Here is a 21,147-nt window from a genome sequence, read left to right on the forward strand (position 1 = left end):
GAAAAGCGCACTAAAGGCCAGGAGTAGAAACACCTGAGCCGTGTCCGGCAACAAACAGATGAACGTGAGCCCCGGCCGGGGAAGGGCAGCGGGAAGCACACGCAGCAGAGACCTGTCTGGCGAAGACTCAACTACCCATAGGCAAACCCCAGACAGAGTGTGACCCATGCGAAAAGCCCAAGCCCTTCCCAACACCAGGGAAGAAGACAATACCACTGGAAGAGAATCCAGCCAAGACAGTGGTGCAAGGAATACCAAGGGGACCCCGTGACAGCGCACACACACAGTGTGGATCCACATGTGGTGTCCACCTAGAACACAAAAAGAAACCGTTCCGGAGCGGAACGAAACAATGCGCCCTCATGGACGCGTACTCACGCCAAAGACAGCCAACGTTGCCAAGAGCATATAAAGGCTGAAAGAATAGCCAAAGGCAAGCTAAGGATGTGAAACCCCCTGGGGCGAGCGGATATGGCAGACACCCAAAAACACACTGGAGCAGGCTGCATCCACAGACGCAGGAGACTGCTACGGACCAACCGTAGGCTGCAACACAGAAGCTCCAGGAGAGGGCCACTCCAATCCCTGGGTCCCTACAGAGAAGGCATCCTACCGCAGCAGGAAGGCGGAACAAAGTGAGATGCCTATAGTATAACCCATCGGAAAAGTCCCCATAGGGACAGAAAACATAAGAAGAAGACTCCACAGGAACCTCCGAAACTTCCTGGGCAAGGAAGAGCAGCTACATAATAGCTAAAGAATACCCCACATATGGTGTCACATCCCTATAAAAAGCAAGGGACACCTCTTGCGACAAGCTCATAGGCAGAGGTCAAAAAGAAACGTATAAACAGCTGGCCCAGCTGTATCAAAGGAAGGTAAAAACACGGCTGATCAGCCTTACAAATCGTCTGGGAAATAATGTCTTGAGCCCAGAGAAGGAGACCAGAAAAGCAGTGACAATACTGCATACGAAATCAAAAGTCCCTCATGGGGACTAAAAACCATAGGAGTCATGGGAACCCAGACATGAGGCACTGGACCGCCGAGTCAGCATGCGCGTCAAACGGATTGACCAAATCAAAGGGCAGGTCCCCAAGTTGCTCCCGAACATTCTCAGGGAAACCGCCATCGCGTAGCAACGCAGAGCAACTGACCTGGCCATAGCTAGACCCACAGAGTCAGTGGTGTCCATGGCCGGCCAAATGGAAAACTATGCCATGTCAAAGCCATCACGAATAAGTCAGTCCAGGTCAACACAAGGGCCCTCCAGCTAAGAGGGAAGGAGTCGCTCGATTGAGTCCCAAAGGGGAAAAGTAGCCTAAGCAAACACGCATGACGTGTTCAGGGACCGAAGTCCCGAGCTGGTGGATGCAAAGACATTGTGGCCACACGACTCAGACCACCTAGACTCCCGAGTGGGAGGAAGCAACGGAGAAGGAGAGCAAGGGAGCGCTGCCTGGACCACAAGCCCTTGAGCCTAGGATGGAAGGACAAACAGGCATGGTGATCTGGAGCCAGGTGATGGCAATGTGCAATAACACGACCCACAAGGTCCCCCGATGACGGCCTTGCCCAAGTCCCCAGAAGGATATCATGTAATGAGCCGCCAAAGGGCAACAAGGGCTCCACGTTCACCGTGCCCCGGTGGAGAAGATCCAACAAAGGTTCCGAAGGCAGGGAGACAGAGGGCGGTTTCATCTGCAAGATATCCGCAGCCCTGCGCACCGCCCTCGCAAATGTTGCACAAGCCTCTGTGACTGATGCAGGCAAATTTTCCACCAAACGACAGAGGCTCCGCAGAATGAGGAGCCGGTCAGTGCCCCATTGATGCCTGATCTGTGGAGCAGTGAAACAACCCTGGGGTGGAGAACCCACTGGGGTCATGTCTTCTAACAGAGGAACAGCCGGGGACGGAACCGGCATTGACTATGTCGAAACAGCATTGTGTCGACAACGACGACCTCCGAAGAGGACTTGTCTGCCCGGCATCGGACCAGCGTTGACTCGACCTCCACCGAGGTGGGAAACTGCCGGGAGGAACGATGTCGATTCTGAGTCGAACCCCGAGCTGTAGCTGTATCGAGGGACGATGCAGGGAGCCCCATAGGGCTGTGCGAAGATGCTGCAGGATGGCCAGACATCTGAGTGGGATGCCCCTCCGGGCCGTGTTCCGGCGACTCCAGAACGAGAGTCCGGGGACACGGTCAGGGCCGAGGGCGAACCCACCGGCGAACCCCTGACCTGAGTCCCTACCCCCACTGTGGGGCCCAAAGGAAGGCTTGGGAGAGGGGGTGACCCAAGGATGGATTGCAGGGCCCTGGAATACGCCACCATCTGGGTCCGAGTCGCCCCGTCACTAGGAAATGGTGGGTAGGCAGGGGTCGATTCCTGAGGGCCGATGTCCGGTGAAGACCGGGAGCAGCGTGCCCGACATCACGCATTCATGAGGTCGATGACCTCCGTGACTTCCTTCAGTGCTTACCTGATGCAGGTGAGCAACATCCATGGGAACGACTCCGGACTTGTCCCGAACAGAAACCTCAGCATGGGATGAAGAACTGCGCTGCTTGAACCCCTCCACTGGAGACGGAGACTGGCGCCTCAAGGACTCTAAACGGGACAACCTGGCGTGCATCAACTTCATCCGGCGTTCCTGCAGGGACTTCAGCTCCAGCTGCCGGTAGGCGTCACACTCCATGCAGTCGTGGTGCTCACCCAAGCACCACATTCCGAGCTCATGTGGATCCATCACCGACAACTGCCGCGTACAGGTCTCACACGTTTTGAAATATGCAAGCATTGGCACACTGTTCCGGATGCAAAATGGCGTTGAGAAGGCCTAAAAACAAAAAAGGCCAGAGGAACTGCTTCTCCAAGATCTGCCGAGGGGGGATTTATTTGGCTCCATTGAGGTAACTTCCTTGGAGCTGGTGGATGCGGTCCCCCGGCGCGCAGAGGTACTACTGGGGAAAACGTTTTCCAGATCAGTCTGACACCTGGGGATATTCTAAGTTAAGGAATTTGCGGCTAGATGTCTCTATCAGATGAGTCCTTTCTTCAATGATTTTGACAGGTTAATGTAAGGTGTTGAAAAGTTAACTAGGAGAAGTAAACTGGAAGAACCTAATCTGGATACAAGCTGTAGAACTGAGCAGAGGAAAACTCCCTTTCACACGACGTGCGGTAGATGCCTCTGCTGGGAGTATTCTAAAGGGTGTAATTGCCTGATTGGCGGCAGAAAATAATGTAGATAAGCTATTAAAGTAAATGTTTTTGCCATTGTAAGCTATGCATACTACTTCAATTGCTTTACAATGTACGGTGGTACTCCTACCCTGACAGGGAGGATTCAAGCATGTGAATCTATGAAAGATCCAATACTGGAGAACTGCAACATATAAGGATTAAAACTGCAAGAACGACACAAGACTACCCGTTAACTGAACTGAGCTTATTCAGAAGGAATTAAACACAACACATTTACAGATATTTCATCCGGTGACTAGGGCGTTATCTGACACTACTTGTTTTAAGATTTAAAAAGGGAAAAGGAAACTGGCTCCAAAATATCCCACTATATAGAGGCAAGCATATAGAGAAAAAAATGCTGAAAATATAGTTAATATAAATTAGTGGATTGCAAGAGCGATAACCACTGAAGGATTCATCAGATACAATATTAAGAAAAAAAAAAAACTAATGAATAGGTAAGTAGATGATGTCCTTAAAGTGCCTGGGAAAAACTTATTTTACAGTGTGATATAGAAAAGCACAGGTTACTCACTCTGAAGTTTTATCTGTGAAATTGCTTCCTGTACACCACAAAGTTTGCACATCTTCAGACTGAGATGGAAGTTTGTCCATTATGTGAATTATAAGTAAGCATTGTGGAAGAAAAAGGTCTGAAGGAAGATCTGCACAAAACAAAGACTGCATGAACGAACAGAAGATAAAACATGGACACACTGCCATCAATCTATCAAAAACCTCTTAAGGACACTAGTTATCTTTCAATTGACAAGTTTAATAAGTAACTAATATATACATATGATATCTGGTATGTACATACTAAAATGCATTGGCTGACATCTATGCAATGAATGAAACAAGAAAGAATGGTGGCTGGCAATGTGGGTGCACACAGCTTATTACATATGAGGGGTAAAGACATCAATCCGTATAATGAGTGTCCATATATCATTAGGTGCTCTGAAGGAGGAGGAGCCACCTGATCTTCCTCAACTGGAGGGAAATCCAAACTAAATTACTTCGGTTCTCCGAGCACTCCAACAGTTTTGACGTCAAGGTCGTGGTACCAACAGTTCTTTATTCAAATATCCAATTTCACCCTTATACTTTGACTTTCCACTTGCCAACATGTGTCGTCTTTATACTGGAAGTGGAACAGCAGACCTCATCAGGGCTCGTTACGTGTGTATTCTGCTTCATAATTTTATGCAAAATTGCAAACTCTGCACAGTTTATTCTGTCCAAATAATCAAGAGAGTGCATATTGCTCTTTCTATGTCCCAAAGACTTGCGTGGGGACTGGGGGCCGGGGCCCGTGTGTGATACAGACTTGGGATTTAACAAAAACAGCAATCCCGCATCGGGGTTTATGGCATATCTCTTGCTGGTGCTCCCTGCTTCCTTGTTGGTGGGTGCTTGGAGTAAGCTGCCACTGGCGGTGTCTGATATGGTTAGTGCTGCTTGTAGGTAGTCCGAAAGGGCTGCTGAAAAGGTCGATTTGTCGAATACCTCCGACATCCTCCTCCATATGTGTTAGAACTGGGGGTTTCTAGTTGGCTGAGGTAGGTACCTTAGTCAAGAAAAAGACCCTTGCTTCTAACTCAGGGAAAGGAAGGACACCTTCTCAGATAGCCCCTGCTCATCCCCTTGGTAGCTTGGCACAAGCAGCCAGGCTTATCTTCAAGGCAAATGTGTAAAGTATTTGCAACAACGCTCTCAGCAACCCAATGACGACACCACAAATGGACTCCACACGAGTTTCATAAAAACCATTCCATGTTTATATAAAAAGATATACAATGAGACCACACGATAAAAATCCAACATGTGCGTATTTGTAATATTTCACCTTGCTGGTTATTAGGCCAGCAAACCCTTGTAGGTTCTTGCAGTATTAATGAGCAATTCTCAATGATCCAATGCAGTCCCAATGCAATGCTATGCAGTTCGTAGTGCAAGAATCAGGCACTTTGCAATGTAAAAATAATGCAGTTCGTTAAGCAACAATCAGGCAGTTCCTAATGTTAAAACAATGCAACAATCAGGCAGTTCGTTATGCAAAATAATGCAATGCATAATGCAACAATCAGGCAGTTCGTAATGCAGAAATAATGCAATGCGTAATGCAACAATCAGGCAGTTTGTTATGCAAAAATAATGCAATGCATGAGGCAATAATCAGGCAGTTCGTAATGCAAAATTAATGTGATGCGTAATGCAACAATAATGTACTCTGGCACTGATCACGGTGCTCTGGACGGTCTCTATGCCACTCTTTCCTGACTCGCAGTCAGCTTCTGCCAAAATATGCCACCAACACGGGTATGGTGGAAAACAAAGTGCAGCTCCACACTCTGGCCCTGTTACTGCCACTCCTCGGCAAGTACGGGCTGAGATACGAGCTTGAGCGGAGGCTCGAGCTGCGAGAAAGTGAAAGACAGAGAGCGTTTCTCCGGGAGCCCGCACCTCGCCCCAGGTGGTGACACACACACGCTCGCTGAGTGTTACCTGGGGGTGTAACCTCTCTCTCCTCGCGACTTGGGCCTCCGATGCGACTTCATTGATTTTGGGCAGTGGAACTCGGGCTCCCCCCTTCCGACAGGCCCGGCGGCACAGCTCCTCTGGGATGCCGGTCCGGGCCCTTGGCAATGATGAAGGTCTCAGGCTGCAAAGGGGCACACGCACACAGCGTCGCTGATACTCACTTGAGCTCCGGGTGCACACGATTACAGGGCAATCCTCACGAAGGTCTCAGGCTGCACGAAGCACACACACACCGCGTCGCTGAGACTCACTTGGATTCCAGGTGCCCACAATCACAGGGCAATTCTTACGAGGGTCTCAGGCTGCAAGAAGCACACGCACACAGCTTCGCTGAGACTCACTTGAGCTTTGGGTGTACACGATCACAGGGCAACCCTCACGAAGGTCTCAGGCTGCACGAAGCACACGCACACAGCGTCGCTGAGACTCACTTGAACTCCGGGTCCACACGGTCACAGGACAATCCTCACGAAGGTCTCAGGCTGCACAAAGTACACACAAACAGCATTGATGGGACTCACTTGGACTTCAGGTGCCCACGATCATAGGGCAATCCTCACGAAGGTCCCAGGCGGCACAAAGCACACGCACACAGCGTCGCTGAGACTCACTTGGAATCCGGGTGCCCACGATCACAGGGCAATTCTTACGAGGGTCTCAGGCTGCAAAAAGCACACACACACACAGCGTCGCTGAGACACACCTGGAAACGTTTGTGTTCCTGAGTTTCCACAACAGGGTGCCAGCTCCCCTCGGGTCCTTGGCGATATGTTACTTCAGTACACAACAAAGTCCTTTCAAGCAGGGGGACACAGCACACAGCAAATTCCTTTTAGCCTCTAGTTGGTTAAATCAGCAAACTGCAGGCCAGCCCCAGAACACACAGCAAGGGCCAGTCCTTTCCTTCAGTCTCTTCAGCTGTTTCTTCTTTTGCAGAGGTTCCTCTTGACCACAAAGAAGTTTCAATCCTTTACAGTCTTGAACAGTTCCACTCCAAAGTTCAGGGGTTTAAGCTCTCATAGTTATACCCTAAATATCTTTGAAATCTTTGTGTTGAGGGGAGCACTGACCCATATCCAAACTAGTTCTGGGTGTCTCCCTGTCAGTGATACCTTCTTCCTTTGATAGTGAGGGTCTGGATCCTTAATCACTCATCAGGAGATGGAGCCATTATTTTACGACAGCAACCCAGGCCTCTTGACCTCCAGGGGCTACTCCTCCCCCCTACACTCAAGAAGCAGGTCAGCCTGTTGCTGTCTCACCTCCTCCCATGGGTCAAGACATTCCCCATAGCCTATCACATTCAAATCCAGACAGTCAATCCACAACCAGGCAGAGACACACATAAGTGTTAGAATACAAAAACCCAGCCACTTCTAAAAGAGTGATTTCTAAACACACAATGCAAAAACCACCTTCACAAAAAGATGTGTTATTGAATTGTAGTTCAGGCACACTAAACCTCACCTCTCCATCTTATGCCTATGGGAAGATAGGCTGAAAACATATTACACAGCCTCCCCGTTCTGTCCTATAGGCAAGATGGCCTTTCAACAGTGAAAATTGAAATGGAGAGTATTTCACTGTTAGGACATGGTACCCATCTCTGTACATGTCCTACTTTTCACATACACTGCACCCTGCCCAGCGGGGTACCTTGGACTTACCATAGGTGTGTCTGGTGTGAATTAAAAGGAAAGAGTAAGGCCTGGAAAGTAGGTGCACTTGTCAGGACAACATGGCAGCTTAACAAACTGCACACAGGCATTGCAGTGGCAGGCCTGAGATCTCTCTTTAGGGCTACTTGTGTGAGTGGCACAATTAGTGCTGCAGGCCCACTAGTAGCATTTGCATTACAAGCCCTGGCACACATAGTGCACTTTACTAGGGACATTACTAGTAAGGCAAACATACCAATCATGGACAACCAATTACCATTACACTTTACACAGGTAGCACTTGCACTTTGACACTGATCAGTAGTGGCAAAGTGCCCAAAGCAACTAAGTTAGTCAAACGCAATCCATCCCAGCATAAAAAATAGAGGAGGTAGAGGCAAAAGGTCAGGGGTAATCACGTCAAGAAATGCAAGGTCTAACACGTGTCCCCTCTAGCCGAAAAGTGGGTGGAACTACCCACCCCCACGGGAGTTCTCATCACTAAGGCGGAAAAATCTGGACAGACCATCAGCATTGGCGTGTTCTGTTCCAGGTCGGTGTTCCACCGTGAAGGTGCAGAAATCAGGCGCCCTGAGCACAGGCTAAGGTGCACATGGCAGTTTTCAGGGCATTAAAAGCGATCTGGCAGGCATCAGTCCAGATCACCTTCTGGGGATGTTTCTTTGACGTCAGTTCTGTCAAGGGGGCAACAATGGTGCCATACCCGTTCACAAACCGTCTGTAATATCCAGTGAGTCCTAAAAAGGCCCTCACTCCTGTCTGGGTTGTGGGGTGTTCCAAAGCCAGAATGGTATCAATTTCCTTCTGTAGGGGCGCCACCTGGCCGCTCCCTACCCGGTGTCCTAATTACACCACAGAACCCTACCCCATCTGGCACTTACTTGCCTTGATAGTTAGGCCTGGCCTCTGTAAGGCCTTCAACAATTCACAGAGGTGTTGCAAATGTTCCTCTTAACTGGAGCTGAATACAGCAATGTCATCCAGGTAGGCGGCACTGAATTCCTCCAGCCCACTCAGCACCTGGTTAACCAGTCTATTGAAGGTGGCAGGGGTGTTCTTCAACCCAAAGGGCATAACCCTGAACTGGTACTGCCCCTCTGGCATTGAGACCGCTGACCTCTCCTTGGACCCCTCGGTCAAGGCAATCTGCCAGTACCCAGATTTCAAGTCAAATGTACTGAGGTACCGGGCAGCTCCCAGCCGATCCACGAGCTCATCAGCTTTGGGGATGGGGTGAGCGTCAGTCTTGTTGACCACATTGAGCCCATAGTAATCCACACAGAACGGGAGTTCTGGGGTGGTACCTGGTACAGCAGCTTTTGGCACAAGGACCACTGGGCTAGCCCAGGGGCTGCTGGATGGCTCAATCACCCCAAGTGCCAGCATCTATGAAACCTTCTCCTAGATGCCCTGACCTTATCAGCTACTCTTTAAAATTTGGGGTTACTAGAAGCCTTCTCCCAGCCCTCCTTCACCAAACTCAAGGGTCCTCCTACAGGGTGCCCGTACAGGACCGCAAGGTGGCTGAAACCTATGGACTTCGGTGACAGCTCTCGGTACATAAACAGCAAGCATGGTAAAAGGACGAACCACTTACGCCTCATGGGTTCCTTAAACCCATAATCATGCCTTTCAGGGTTCGGTTAAATCTCTCAACCAGACCGTTACCCTAGGGGTGGTACAGTGCGGTCAACTTATAGGTTACACCGCACTCCTTCCACATAGATTTCATAAACCTAGATATGAAATTAGTACCCCAGTCTGACACCACCTCTCTGGGGAACCCCTCACGGGAGAAAATCCCAATGAATGCCCTGCCCACCACGGGGCTGTCACCGTCTGGAGAGGGATGGTTGGTCCACCAAGACCAGGATGAACCTATTGCCCATGGCGGTCTTGGGATCCAGAGGCCCCACGATGTCAAGCCCACCCTTTCAAAGGGGGTGCTGACTACAGTGAAAGTTTGGAGAGGAGCCTTGCGCTTCCTTCCACTCTTACCACTTGCCTGGCAAGTCTGCCAGGTCCTGCAATGAGTATCAGAACTCTTGCACATTTGAGGCCAGTAGAAGTGGGAGACAAGCCTTTCAAAGGTCTTGTTCTGCCCCAAATGTCCTGCTAAAGGTGCATCATGAGCCAACCCCAGTAGGAAGGCTCTGAAGCGCTGGGGTACCAACAGCGCACGGGCTGACCCAGGCTCAGCAACCTTAGGCTCACTATATAGGAGATCGTTCTCCCAGTAAATCAAGTGTGACCCAGACGGATGACCTGCTGCCTGGTTTGCTGCCTGTTGCCGCAAACCTACAAGAGAAGGGCACTTTTTCTGCTCCTCACATAATTTCTCCCTGGAGGGCCCTCCTTCCTGATGCCATTCGGTCAGCTCGGGTAGGTCCCCCAATTCAGCTACTTGCTCCCCCGTAGGCTTCAGGGCATCCCCCTCAAGGTTTGCCTCCTCCTGGACCATGGGAAGTTTGGGGGCGGTTTCTTACACCCCTGCCTCTTCTCTTGAAGGCAGGCACCTGGGCCACTGCTTCAGGCTCCAGGTCCTCTTGAATACCTGTACTGGCTGCCATAGACCGAGTGGTCACACAAGCCCACTCTGGCAGACCTAATATCTCCAAATGCACCTGGCGCTCCACTTCCTTCCAGGGGGAACTCTTCAGGTCATTCCCCAGAAGACAGTCTATAGGCATGGCCGGACTTATAACGACCTTCAAGAACCCTGAGACCACCCTCCATTCAAAGGGAACTAGCGCCACCTTGCAGAAGAACACTGAGTTGTCTGCTGCAACTACAGGGTGAAGTACATTGGGAATTGCCTGCTCCTCAGACACCCACTGACACCTTACATATCAAACTGGCTCCTGTGTCTCTCAGAGCCTCCACCTTCTTCCATTGATGGTTACCCACTGCCTGTACTTCTTAGTATTCTCAGGCAGCGACGCTTCCTGGACCAGCTCTCGATCTCCTAATGAGACCAGTGTCAAAACTGCTTGCTCCTCCCCATTCCAAGGAATCAATTCCTCCCCTAGTGCTACACTCACTAAACCCGGTGTTGGAGCACCAGTTGATGTAGGTGGTTTCTTGGGGCATTTAGGGGCAATGTGACCCACTTCTATACAGAAATAACAGGTAGGAGGACCGCTGTGATCCCGCTTGCCCTTAGGGGACCAGGGCCTCTTAGCCTTGGGGGACTGAGACCCTTTCACCTGGGAACTACTTTGGGGCCCTCTAGAGAACCCCTTGTGGTTACCCTTGTCCTCCCCCACCTTCTGCGGGGGACCCTGTACACATTTGGTAGTGGTACCTCCAATCCCCTTGTGGACCCTGATGCTGGTCCAGCGGTCCGCCTCTTCAGCAAGCTTACCAGGATCGTGTCAGCTTACTGTCCAAAAGATGCTAGTGCAGCTCTGAAACACACAGACTACTCAAGTGCTCCCAACTAATTAAATTGCATAAGCCCTTAAAAGCAGTTACTTTGCTGCCCTTCATCCAACCATCCAGTGCACGTGTGTACGCATTCACACACTCCACCCAAGTACTGGATTCCAGTTTCTTGAAGTTCCTGAATTTCTGCTGCTACTGTTCTGGAGTGAGCCCATACCGGAGGCATAATGACTCCTTCATATTGGCGTAGGTCAGGGTTCCTGCCCTCTTTAAAGTGGGTAAAACAGCCCTCCCAGAAGTCTCATAGGCCCGCCCCCCCATGATTCTCAGGCACTTCATTCATCCTTAGTGCAATCTCATATGGCGTGAACCACGAATAAATATCATCACCCCTTTGGTAATCTTGCACTAAGTCTTTGGGAATGTACACCTTACCCATTGGCACTGGTTGTGTGCTGCCACCATTTGAACTGGACTCCGCTGTTTAACATTCATGTCCAGTTCCCTAATGCTTAACTCATGAGCTAAGAGAATCTTCTTCTCTTCCAAGCCGAGAGCGTTCCTGCTCTCCTCTGCTCGCTTTTCACTTTCAATGAGCAGCTTCTTCTCTTCTGCTTGAGCTTTAGGTTTTAAAACATCCAACTGATGCTCTCTGACCCTTTGGTTTCCTCCTGCTACTCTGGGAAAACTATTCCCTGAATGGTTACTACCAGCCCCTTAGGCTGGTCCATCCATAGGCAAATCCTGTGGACCAAATCCATTCCCTGGGTCATCCACATCCACCTCAACATCCCTTATCTCCTGTGCCTTTTTGGCTTCCCACCAGGCCCTCAAGACCGTATGCAGCTCCTCCTTTTTGGTGCTACCTTTCATGGGACATGCCAAAGCTCCGCAGAATTGCCTAATTGATCAACTTTGTAGGTAAGCAATGCCTCAATGTCAAACTCCAATTCCGCAACCTCACTGGCTACTTGACTCCTCTGAGACTTGATTTGTGGCTTAAAGGTCGCTTAAAAATAGAACCAAAAATAAAAAACCGCAATATGTGGTTACGTCATGGTCTGCGCTAAACTAGTGATGTACACCAATCACTGTGAGTGAATTTACAAATACACGTTCAAATACCAAACCGCTGACCACCAATGTTAGAAGCAAGGGTATCTATTTGGATTAAGATACCTACCTCAGCCAACTAGAGATCCCCAGTTCTAACTATATGAATAAGTACCTCTTCCACAGGCAGTTCTATAAGGTGTTTTACAGAACTGCAAGGTGCTCAAAGATCTAGCGGTGTCAGCCTCGACTGCCTGTAAGGCATTATCAACGTGCTTTCTAAACAAAGTGTGGCCATCATATGTCATATGTAAAATCTTAGTTTGCATCTCAGGATGAAATGTTGTGGCCTTTATTCAACCTTGGTGTCTTAGGACCACTGATCCTGTGAGATGTAGAAATCCTTTTTTTTATTTTTGTAATTGCCATTTCACAGAAAATAGCAATACCAGATTTAATCAGCAGTAGCGAACATTAATACATTAGGTTAATTTCACCTAAACTGTAACCGTTTAAGCCTGCTTTACAACATTGAAGCTTTCAGTGTTACATGAAATGTTGCACGAATAAATACCACATTCCGTGACCCAATACTTGATCATGACTTTTATATCAACGTAACTCCCTCAACACCCTCCTCAAACCCCCCCACGCGGACATCCCTTGGAATTTTTGGGAATATCATGTTGTCATTGGTATAATACCGATTTGTGTATGCTTTATGAGTTTTGTGAGTCAATTGTCTCGGTCTGTGAGTTTGTGTTCGGTTTAGACTGTAGGCCATTGATCATCACTGACCATGCTAGGAGGTCATCTGCCAATCGGTCATCTTTCCTGACGAGCTTAATTCTTACTCGCTCAGCAGTAGCCCATTCAACCATGTCTTTTAACCATCTGTCTACATTTGGGGTCGTTGGTCTTTGCCATTCAATCGCAATGCGTCATTTTGCAAGAGTTAAACCCAGTAAAACAAATTTCCTACTTATCTTCTTTTTGGGTGAAGGAAGCAGACTCAATAACACTGCGTATCTCTCTCGGAATCTCCCATCCCACTGCCGTTTTTTTTTTTTTGCAACACTACCTCCCAGAATTTTGTCACCTGTGGGCATGCCCAAACCACATGAACGAAGTCGGACTCTGTTTGGCTACATCTGTGGCAGTCACCAGACCACTCTGGATAAGCTTTGCTGAGGGTCTTCGGTGTGAGGTAAGCCTGATGGATGTAATTATATTGGATGAGTTTGAACCGTGCATTGAAGCAGCCCAGTTTTCCCCTTTGTGTATCTTCTCCCATTCTTTCTCAGTGAATTGTCCACCCATCGCTTCCTCCCATTTTTTTGTAGTGCAAGTGGATTTTGTGGCAAGTCCTCGCTGATTGCCCTGTATACGTGTTTTATCATGTGATGCCCTTGTGCCATTTGCAGCACTATTTGGAGGGTTCTCGTTACCGGGGGCTCTTCTGGAAACGATTACCAAATCTCTCTGGCTACTTTTGAAATTCTAGCATATGGCCCACTCCCAATTCGAACATAACTTCTGCATTATTACGCGTAATGAACTGGCCGTTATGGTATAGATCACCCACCATCATGCAGTCCCCTGCCCTCCACCTGCGCACCGACATTGGTTCCGCGATCTTAGCAAATCCCACAATCACCCACAGAGGTGCATCAGGCGCATATGGCGCTCACTTCACCACTCTTCTCACCGTATTTTCCACATGTCTAATAAGTTACGGAGTGGACCCGGGGGACCCTCTTCCCTTGCATTAATAACTCTGGTAATGAACCACCTTTGTAAGACCCCTCCAGGAGCCCTTTTCCCCAATTGTCTTGGTCATCCACCCAGTGGACTGCATGTTGTAGTTGCGTGGCCATATCGTAATATTCAATACAAGGTTCCTCTACCCCCCCACCCCCAACTGCCATGGTCTCTGTAATGTTAAAAGGCTGATAAGCTTACGTTTATTGCTCCATAACAGTTCAATTAACAGGGTCTCTATTTGTTTAAAAACGTGCAGCGAAATTCTATAAAATGCATTTTGAAAGACATATAACCAGCGCGGTAGAATTACCATTTTTGTGATTGCAACTTTACCCATCAGAGATAAAGGCAGATCTTTCCAGAAGCTCACTGAATTTCGTACTCCCTCCATTAACCTGCCTACGTTAAGCTCTAGGAACCGTTCCTCTGGTAGTGCCAGGATCATACCTAAATACTTGAGCGGATCTTTCGTCCATGGCAGCCCTACTTCCGGAAGAGTTTCTATTGGTCAGTCTACCAGGTTTCCCATAGGGAGCACCTTTGATTTGTTGGGGTTCACTCGGAGCCCCGACACCCTCCCAAATTCTTCCAGGGCTCGCAGCAAGGCAGGTATTGCCTCCTCTGGTTGCGTACATTACACCAGGGTATCATCGACGTACATTGAGACTACATGATTGGTGCAACCCACATTTATTCCCCATGCTTCCAGGCGATATCCGCAGGACACAAGCCAATGGCTCCATAGCCATGGTGAATATCAGAGGCGACAGGGGGCAATGCTGCCGTGTGCCCCTTTTCAACTGGAACAACCCTGAGACTCTACCGCCCATTTTAACCCTGGCCCTGGGCGAAGCATAGAGTAATTGAACCCTTTTAATAAACCCTGGCCCCACAGACATTTTTTTCAATGTGGCCCAAACGAAGGGCCAGGACACTGAGTCAAACTCTTGTTCGATGTCCAACAGAACTAGGGCGTACTTCTCCCGTCTCTGACCCATGTCGTGCCATACATGGGCCAGTCGTCTTAAATTAAGCAATATATTGTGGTGTGGGATAAATCCCGATTGATCAGGGTGGATCAGATATGACATATACGGAAGAAGTCTACTCACCAGTATTCCACTCAGCACCTTTACATGCAAGTTTAAAAAGGAAATTTGTCTATACGAGTTCGGTTGGGTGGGGTCCTTGTCCTGCTTTGGGATCATTATTACCACGGCTTGCGGCATAGAATCTGTCAGGTGCTGTGCATGTAACACCTCGTTATATACTTCCACCAATCTGTCTGCCAGGATCAGTGCGTATTGTTGGTAAAATTCTGCTGGGAACCCGTCGTTCCCGGGTGATTTCCCCAGCTTTAGGCATTTAATGGTCCCTACAACTTCTGCCCGTGTGATTGGGCCCCCTAGTATCTCTTCCGTATCTTGCTCTAAGTGGGGTAATTGCATCGAGGCCAGGAATTCCACAATAGCATTATTCAAAGGTACGACTCCCTGCCAGCAGATGTTAGCCAGATGGCTGCCCAAAAGTTCTGGGATTCCGGTTTGCTTATAGACCCTTTGTCCCTCCGCATCTTACAAGTGCCATATTAGGTCAGTGGCTCGTTCTCTGCTCAATAATCGAGCTAACAGGGCGCCCAATCTATCACCCTTGCGGTGAAGCCACTGTTGATACACTGTATGGTCGTACTTCTCTAGACGCTTCCGTGTCTCTAATAACTCGCTCTTAATTGCATGCCAGTCTCCAAACATGTGGGGTTCGGCATGTAGTCTCTTTTCTAACCTGGACAGGTTGCCCTCAGATTTCTCAATATCTTTCAGTAGTTGTTGTCATACCCCGCATGCCATGTGTTTGCATACCCCCCGGAGTACCACCTTCATAGCGTCCCATTCGAATGCTCTATTTGTGGCCATCCCCCAGTTTTCCTCAAAGTATTTTGTTAACGCTTCTGAGACTGCTTTCTCAAACGGCAGGTCCTGCAATGCCTCCGGAGACGCCATGTGGGAATGGCCGCTCTCGATTTCCGGCCTTCAAAGCTGATCAAAATCGGGGAGTGATCTGAAATATATCTTGCTTGGTACGTTATCCCCTTCATATCCCCAGCTAATGTTGGTGAAATTAAGCAATAGTCCAGTAGGCTGAATGTGTTGGTGGCTGGTGTATGGCAGGAGAATGTTTTTTGTGTGGGGTTGCATTGACTCCATATATCTAGAAGGAGCATTTCTCTCAGCATGTCTGTCAGTGTTCCAGTCATATGCGGCTTGGTATGTAGTTGTGGGTTTTCACGGGCAAGATTTCCATCAATGACGCAATTTACATCTCCCAACATTATCACCTCCCCCATGTACCGCGCACCTGCCATCATAACAGACGGCAAGAAGTCTGCGCAATCAGAGTTTGGAGCATATACATTAATGAGACACAATTCTTCCCCCTCCAATGTGCCCTGCAAAATCACATAACGCCATTCGGTATCCATTACCTGATGGAGAGGCTTGATTGGGACTCCAGGTGCCACCCATATGAGAGCCACTCTTGCAAATCCTGAATAAGAAGCAGCAAATATATGACCCCTCCATAGGCGTCTCAGACATGGGATTGTGTACCCCCACACAAGTTTCTTGTAAGCATGCAATCGATATCTTGTATCTTTTTAAATAAGCATAAACCCTTATGCGCTTCTCAAAAGATGCCAACCCCCGAAAATTCCATGTGAGCACTTTTAATGTCAAACCTGCCATTTCCACCATTGGTCCATACCCTCCCCGCTTTCCAGCAGCACAACCTCCTCCCTCACAGACCAAACGTGTGTTTGAAAGACGATTCCTCCCGCCTCCACAAAAGGATTCAATGTTCCCAAGGACATCCAGCATACACCAACTATGAAAACAAAACAATCAATCCCCAACCCCACCCCATGGGCAACCCAGCTGCACTCCGTACTAACCATTCCCACCACGACCGAGCTCGCCGTGACCTCCCCAAACCTCCCTATATAACTTTTTATACCTAGATTATAAATTAAAGTACTTCCTACTAGTCTACTAGCAACCGGACAGCTAGTCTGGCGCGAGACACGGCCTCAAGCTCCCTGACCACGTGGGAACTGCCGGACGTGTGAAGGACCCCCCACCTGCACCACCTCCACCAGCGCCTCCCTGCTGAACTCCCAGCTCTCCCCATTGCAAAACTATTACATTTTCACATTCCAATCACTTATCTGAAACCAAAGTTCTAGAGTACAGTGTCCCCGTTCAAGATGCATCCTCGTTTGACAGGCGGGTATCCGGAACCATATCTTGTAAACCCGTCTCCGAGTCCTGAGTTCCCTCTCGCTGCTTAGTTCCATCCATTTGTACTCTTATTCTGCCCGGGTTGCGCTCACATTCTTCTTCAGTCTTTCAGACCATTTGGGGTTTGTCATTCGCTCGCCCTCCTCTGCGCCACAAACGACATGCACTCCCCTGTGGGCCCAAGCTCGTGTCCGCCCGGCCCATCTCTTTCATCCATGCCATCGTTGCCTCCGCTGACATGAAAAAGTTTGATTTCCCTTTATACTCCACCCTCAGCTTGGCAGGATATAACAGACTGTACTTCAGGCCAGCATCTCGTAGTCTGCGTTTCACCATTAGAAATGTTGTCTTTGTTCCTGAACACGCTGAGTGTAGTCCGGAAAAATATAATTGTGATGGCCTTGAAAGTTCAATCTACCTTTCGCTCTGGTGGACTGAAGTATCATGTCTCGGTCCCTATAATTTAAAGAACTGGACTATAATCGCTCGAGGAGGGGCATCTGGTCGGGGGGCCAGGCTCAATGCCCTGAGGGCTCGCTCAATGTTAAAGAACTTTGATAACCTTTTAGGGGCTATTTTCCCCACAATCCACTCCTCCATGAGCAGGTCTGCAGCTGAGCCCTCCGCCTTTTCAAGAAAACCAATAAATCATAGATTATTCCTGCGTGATCGCCCTTCTGCATCTTCAGAGCATTGATCTAACTGTGCCACTCATTGTTGTAGGTTCACCATTGAGTCACTGAGCGATTGTACTTCAAGCTGCATGGAGATCGCGCCACAGCAGGTTCACCTCTGTGGCCACGGCATCAATTCTATGTATTACATCTTCTCTAGATGATTGGATCACCGCCATACTCTCTGCCAGACATGGGTATTTATCTGAGGAATGACCTGCAGCATCCACTTGCTCCTCTGGGTTCTCAGCAACCCCGGCGGGCTCTATCAGGCACGGTTGTGTATAATGAGAGATCTTATTGGACTGCACCTTGCCTGCTTTATCCTTCACCATCTCTGCAAAGTTATAGGACCAGAACTCCCCTGCGAAACAACAGGCCTGTTTTGCCACGGGTCACATCCTCACAAGCCCCACACTCGTCAACTTGATCTGTCCTCCGTCAGAGGTCAATCAGTAATAGATGTTCTCCACTTGCCCCCGGGGTCAAACACCATCAATATCAATATACTGGGTCCCACCAACCAATATCAAGCCACTTTTCCTCTGCTGCACCCTGTTTCTTTCAATTGGGCAAAACCATCAAGGCCAAACGTATTTCATGCCGTCTCATTCCCTTCCGCACCAGATTATCTGGATCCCCGGACTTTTTGTATGACTATCTGTAATTACTGTTCCAACAGGCTAGATCCGCCAGAGGGCGCCCCCAGGCTGCAGTATTTGAGTCTGCAAACACCCAATCCGTCCCCTTGACTTTTATGTCTTGTAGCTGTGTGTGTCAAAAAATTGCAGGTTCTTCCATGTACGCGGGCCATATGTAAGCCTGGCAGTACACAGAGCGCCGTTGTGTACCCCCGCCTTGTGTGCCCGGCCTCCTCGCACTATTGGTGTGTTCCTGCCCAGTGGCAGTTCTCCACCTGGCCCAAATATTGCTGACTGAGTGGGAGAGGGGGCGGAAAGGCTACTCGATGTCTATTCTCCCGGCCTGCTCGCCACATCCAGGTACCGGCTCCCTGCAGTTCACGTGGCCTGCGTTCCCATCAAGCCGGGCCGGATTACACTGTAAAGAAGGGGGTGCAGCAATAGTCCATCTATGCCTCCCCCAAAGAAGCTCTGCTTCATGTGGCGATCCTAGTCGGTATCAGCTTCAGCCCTGCGGCATAACAGCCCCAAGTGCAGCTAGCTTCAGCCCTCACCTCGAATGGCGCCAACTTCTGTGTCCGGGAGACGCTCTCTCCGCCGCACACCCTGGTCCTCAGGTACCGGGACCAGCTTCGCAGTGACAACCTGCACCCGGGCCGGTCCCACGCATCCGGGGCTCCTCCACGTCTTTCAGGTTTTGCGCACAGGACCACCGGCCCACCCGGATCCGACCGGGCCTGCCACAAGATGGCGTCCAGCACTCCGCTGCTGTCCTGCACCTCTTTCGCCTCTCGTCTACTTCGGAGTCATTTCCTCTCAGCCCCCACCAAGCCCAGCAGGGTCTCACACTACTCCGCGATCGGGCCAGAGAATCTCTGGGTCTGGGGAGATTAGGATATTGTTTCATTAAGAAGCACCAGAGGGAGCACAGGCAGACCCGACTAGTCTGCCATGTGTCCAACCCCCACAACATTTCGAGCTGTCAGAATCCTATTGAAGCTATGTCTTTAGCACAATCTATGGTGTCCGACGCAGATCTTTCTCCCTCCTACAGAATCTTCTTTAATTCTGCTTTCTTGTCTTCCGGCAGAAAATCCAGATATGTGGCAATGCCCGACCACATCTGGTGGTCATATCTGTCCAAGATTGCCAGCAAATTTGCTGCATCTACAGTGGTGCCCAACATAGTTGAGAGCGTTTTGCCGATGTTGTCAAGGCGTCTGCCTTTCTTGTTAGGTTGGGTTCAAACTAGCTTGGAAGGGTACTTTGACCTGCGCGGTCTCTGTGTAATGAGAGAGTCCAGTTTCGGATGTCTAAACAGACATGCTGGTGAGTCTTCAGGAGCTTTGTACATCTGAGGCAGGAATTTTCATAATTTTAATTAATTCCTCCCAGATATAATCTATGATAGGTATTTTTCGAAGCTATCCTAGATTGTTCTTAAAATTATATAGGAAACAATCTGATTGTTTTACGTTGTTTAGAAGCAGGAAACACCTGGCCACTCTCTCCATAAAGTCTCCAAAATCATCTGGTGGGGAATCCACTGGTTGTGGTGCTAGGGGTGAAGGTGTTGGGATGAGGTACCAATCATTGGCCACAGATTGAGTATCATGAATTTAACCCTCCTCTCGATCATCATACAAGGAAGATGGGTCATCTCAAGGAAGCACTGCGTTATTTGATACCAGGGTAATTCTCAGAGTGGCAAGGTGGTGGCATAGGTTCAGGTGATCTTGGTGCAGGAGGTTGTCGGCGAATTGGTGACTATGTTGTCCATGCAGGTGCAGGAAAACATCCATAATAATGCAACATGCCTTGTAGATCTTGTACCAAGGCTACTGAACCTGACCCATGCCCCTCCGTTATTGGAGGAGGAGCGAAATGGTGAAATTGTTCCACATACTGCCTTGGCTTTTCTATATATTGCTGACTTTGATCCACATGTTCATAACAGTCCTCTTCATCCTGGTATTTGACATTAAGCTCAGAGGGACTAGGAGCTGTAACATAAGGTCCATCATCAGCCTAGTCAGACTCCCCTAGATCCAATTAATGGCTTGGTGGCAAGAGGGACAGCTTGCTAGGTGAGGTATATTCTGTTGGTTTTTCAATCGTCAACAGTATCATCGACAAGGTCGTCGTTGGTTCCAAAGTAAGGCGTAACATGGGCGGTTTCTTTGTTGACAGTCTCTTCGTCGTAAATGGTGTTTTTGCAGCCAATTGTGCAGTCAACAGTCTTGACCACAAAGTCTTCATCAATGATGATGGCAAGGCGATCATCCACGAGATAGTCGTCATCAACACAGTCGTCAACTACTTTTTTGTGGGCTTTGCATTGGCTCATATCTATGCAATAAATGTTAGTGGTTAACCAACAACTTCCACCCTTCTTCAGAATGCATTTTGAACTTGAAAACCAAGCACTGACAAAGTCTCTGCTTTGAAAGGCCATGCTACTGGGTTTGCCAATGCTATTTTTATTGGCACTGACATGCCAAAATGGTCACCAGTACATCCCAACACATACAAACATGCAGACACATGGTTGTCCATCTTGGAATGAGTTTTCATTAAAAGAAAAAAGGCATTCTAAGATAGTCATATGCATCTGTTGTGAGGCATCTGTGTGTTGTAATGCATTTGCATCATGGCGCTTGCATCGTGACGCATCAGTGGAAAGTAACCCATTTTTTCCCCTTTTCTCTTATAACATGGCAGACAGCTATTTCAGAACAATAAATAACACTTAAAAAGAAAGGGATTATCAGACCAAAAAACAGTGAGTGAGCAGCCTGGTAACACTTTGCGACTGTTAACCCATTGAAAAAAGAAATTAAATGTGGTATGACTTGGGGACCAG

At 48.8% G+C, this 21,147-nt stretch overlaps 1 protein-coding gene across 7 annotated transcripts in view; it reads right to left on the minus strand.

Moving 5' to 3' along the window:
- Positions 1-21,147, minus strand: part of FIRRM (FIGNL1 interacting regulator of recombination and mitosis) — a 3,243,174-nt gene that overhangs the window by 1,734,507 nt on the left and 1,487,520 nt on the right. For 5 of the 7 annotated variants that reach the window (XM_078686707.1, XM_078686714.1, XM_078686699.1 and 2 more), the window contains one exon: positions 3,788-3,917. The exons of the other annotated variants lie outside the window; for them this stretch is intronic. In XM_078686707.1, coding sequence (XP_078542833.1) covers positions 3,788-3,917 — 130 coding nt within the window. The remainder of the gene's footprint in view (positions 1-3,787; positions 3,918-21,147) is intronic. 7 annotated transcript variants of the gene reach the window in all.

The sequence above is a fragment of the Lissotriton helveticus genome, chromosome 1_1 (genome assembly GCF_964261635.1).
Source record: "Lissotriton helveticus chromosome 1_1, aLisHel1.1, whole genome shotgun sequence".
NCBI lineage: Eukaryota > Metazoa > Chordata > Amphibia > Caudata > Salamandridae > Lissotriton > Lissotriton helveticus.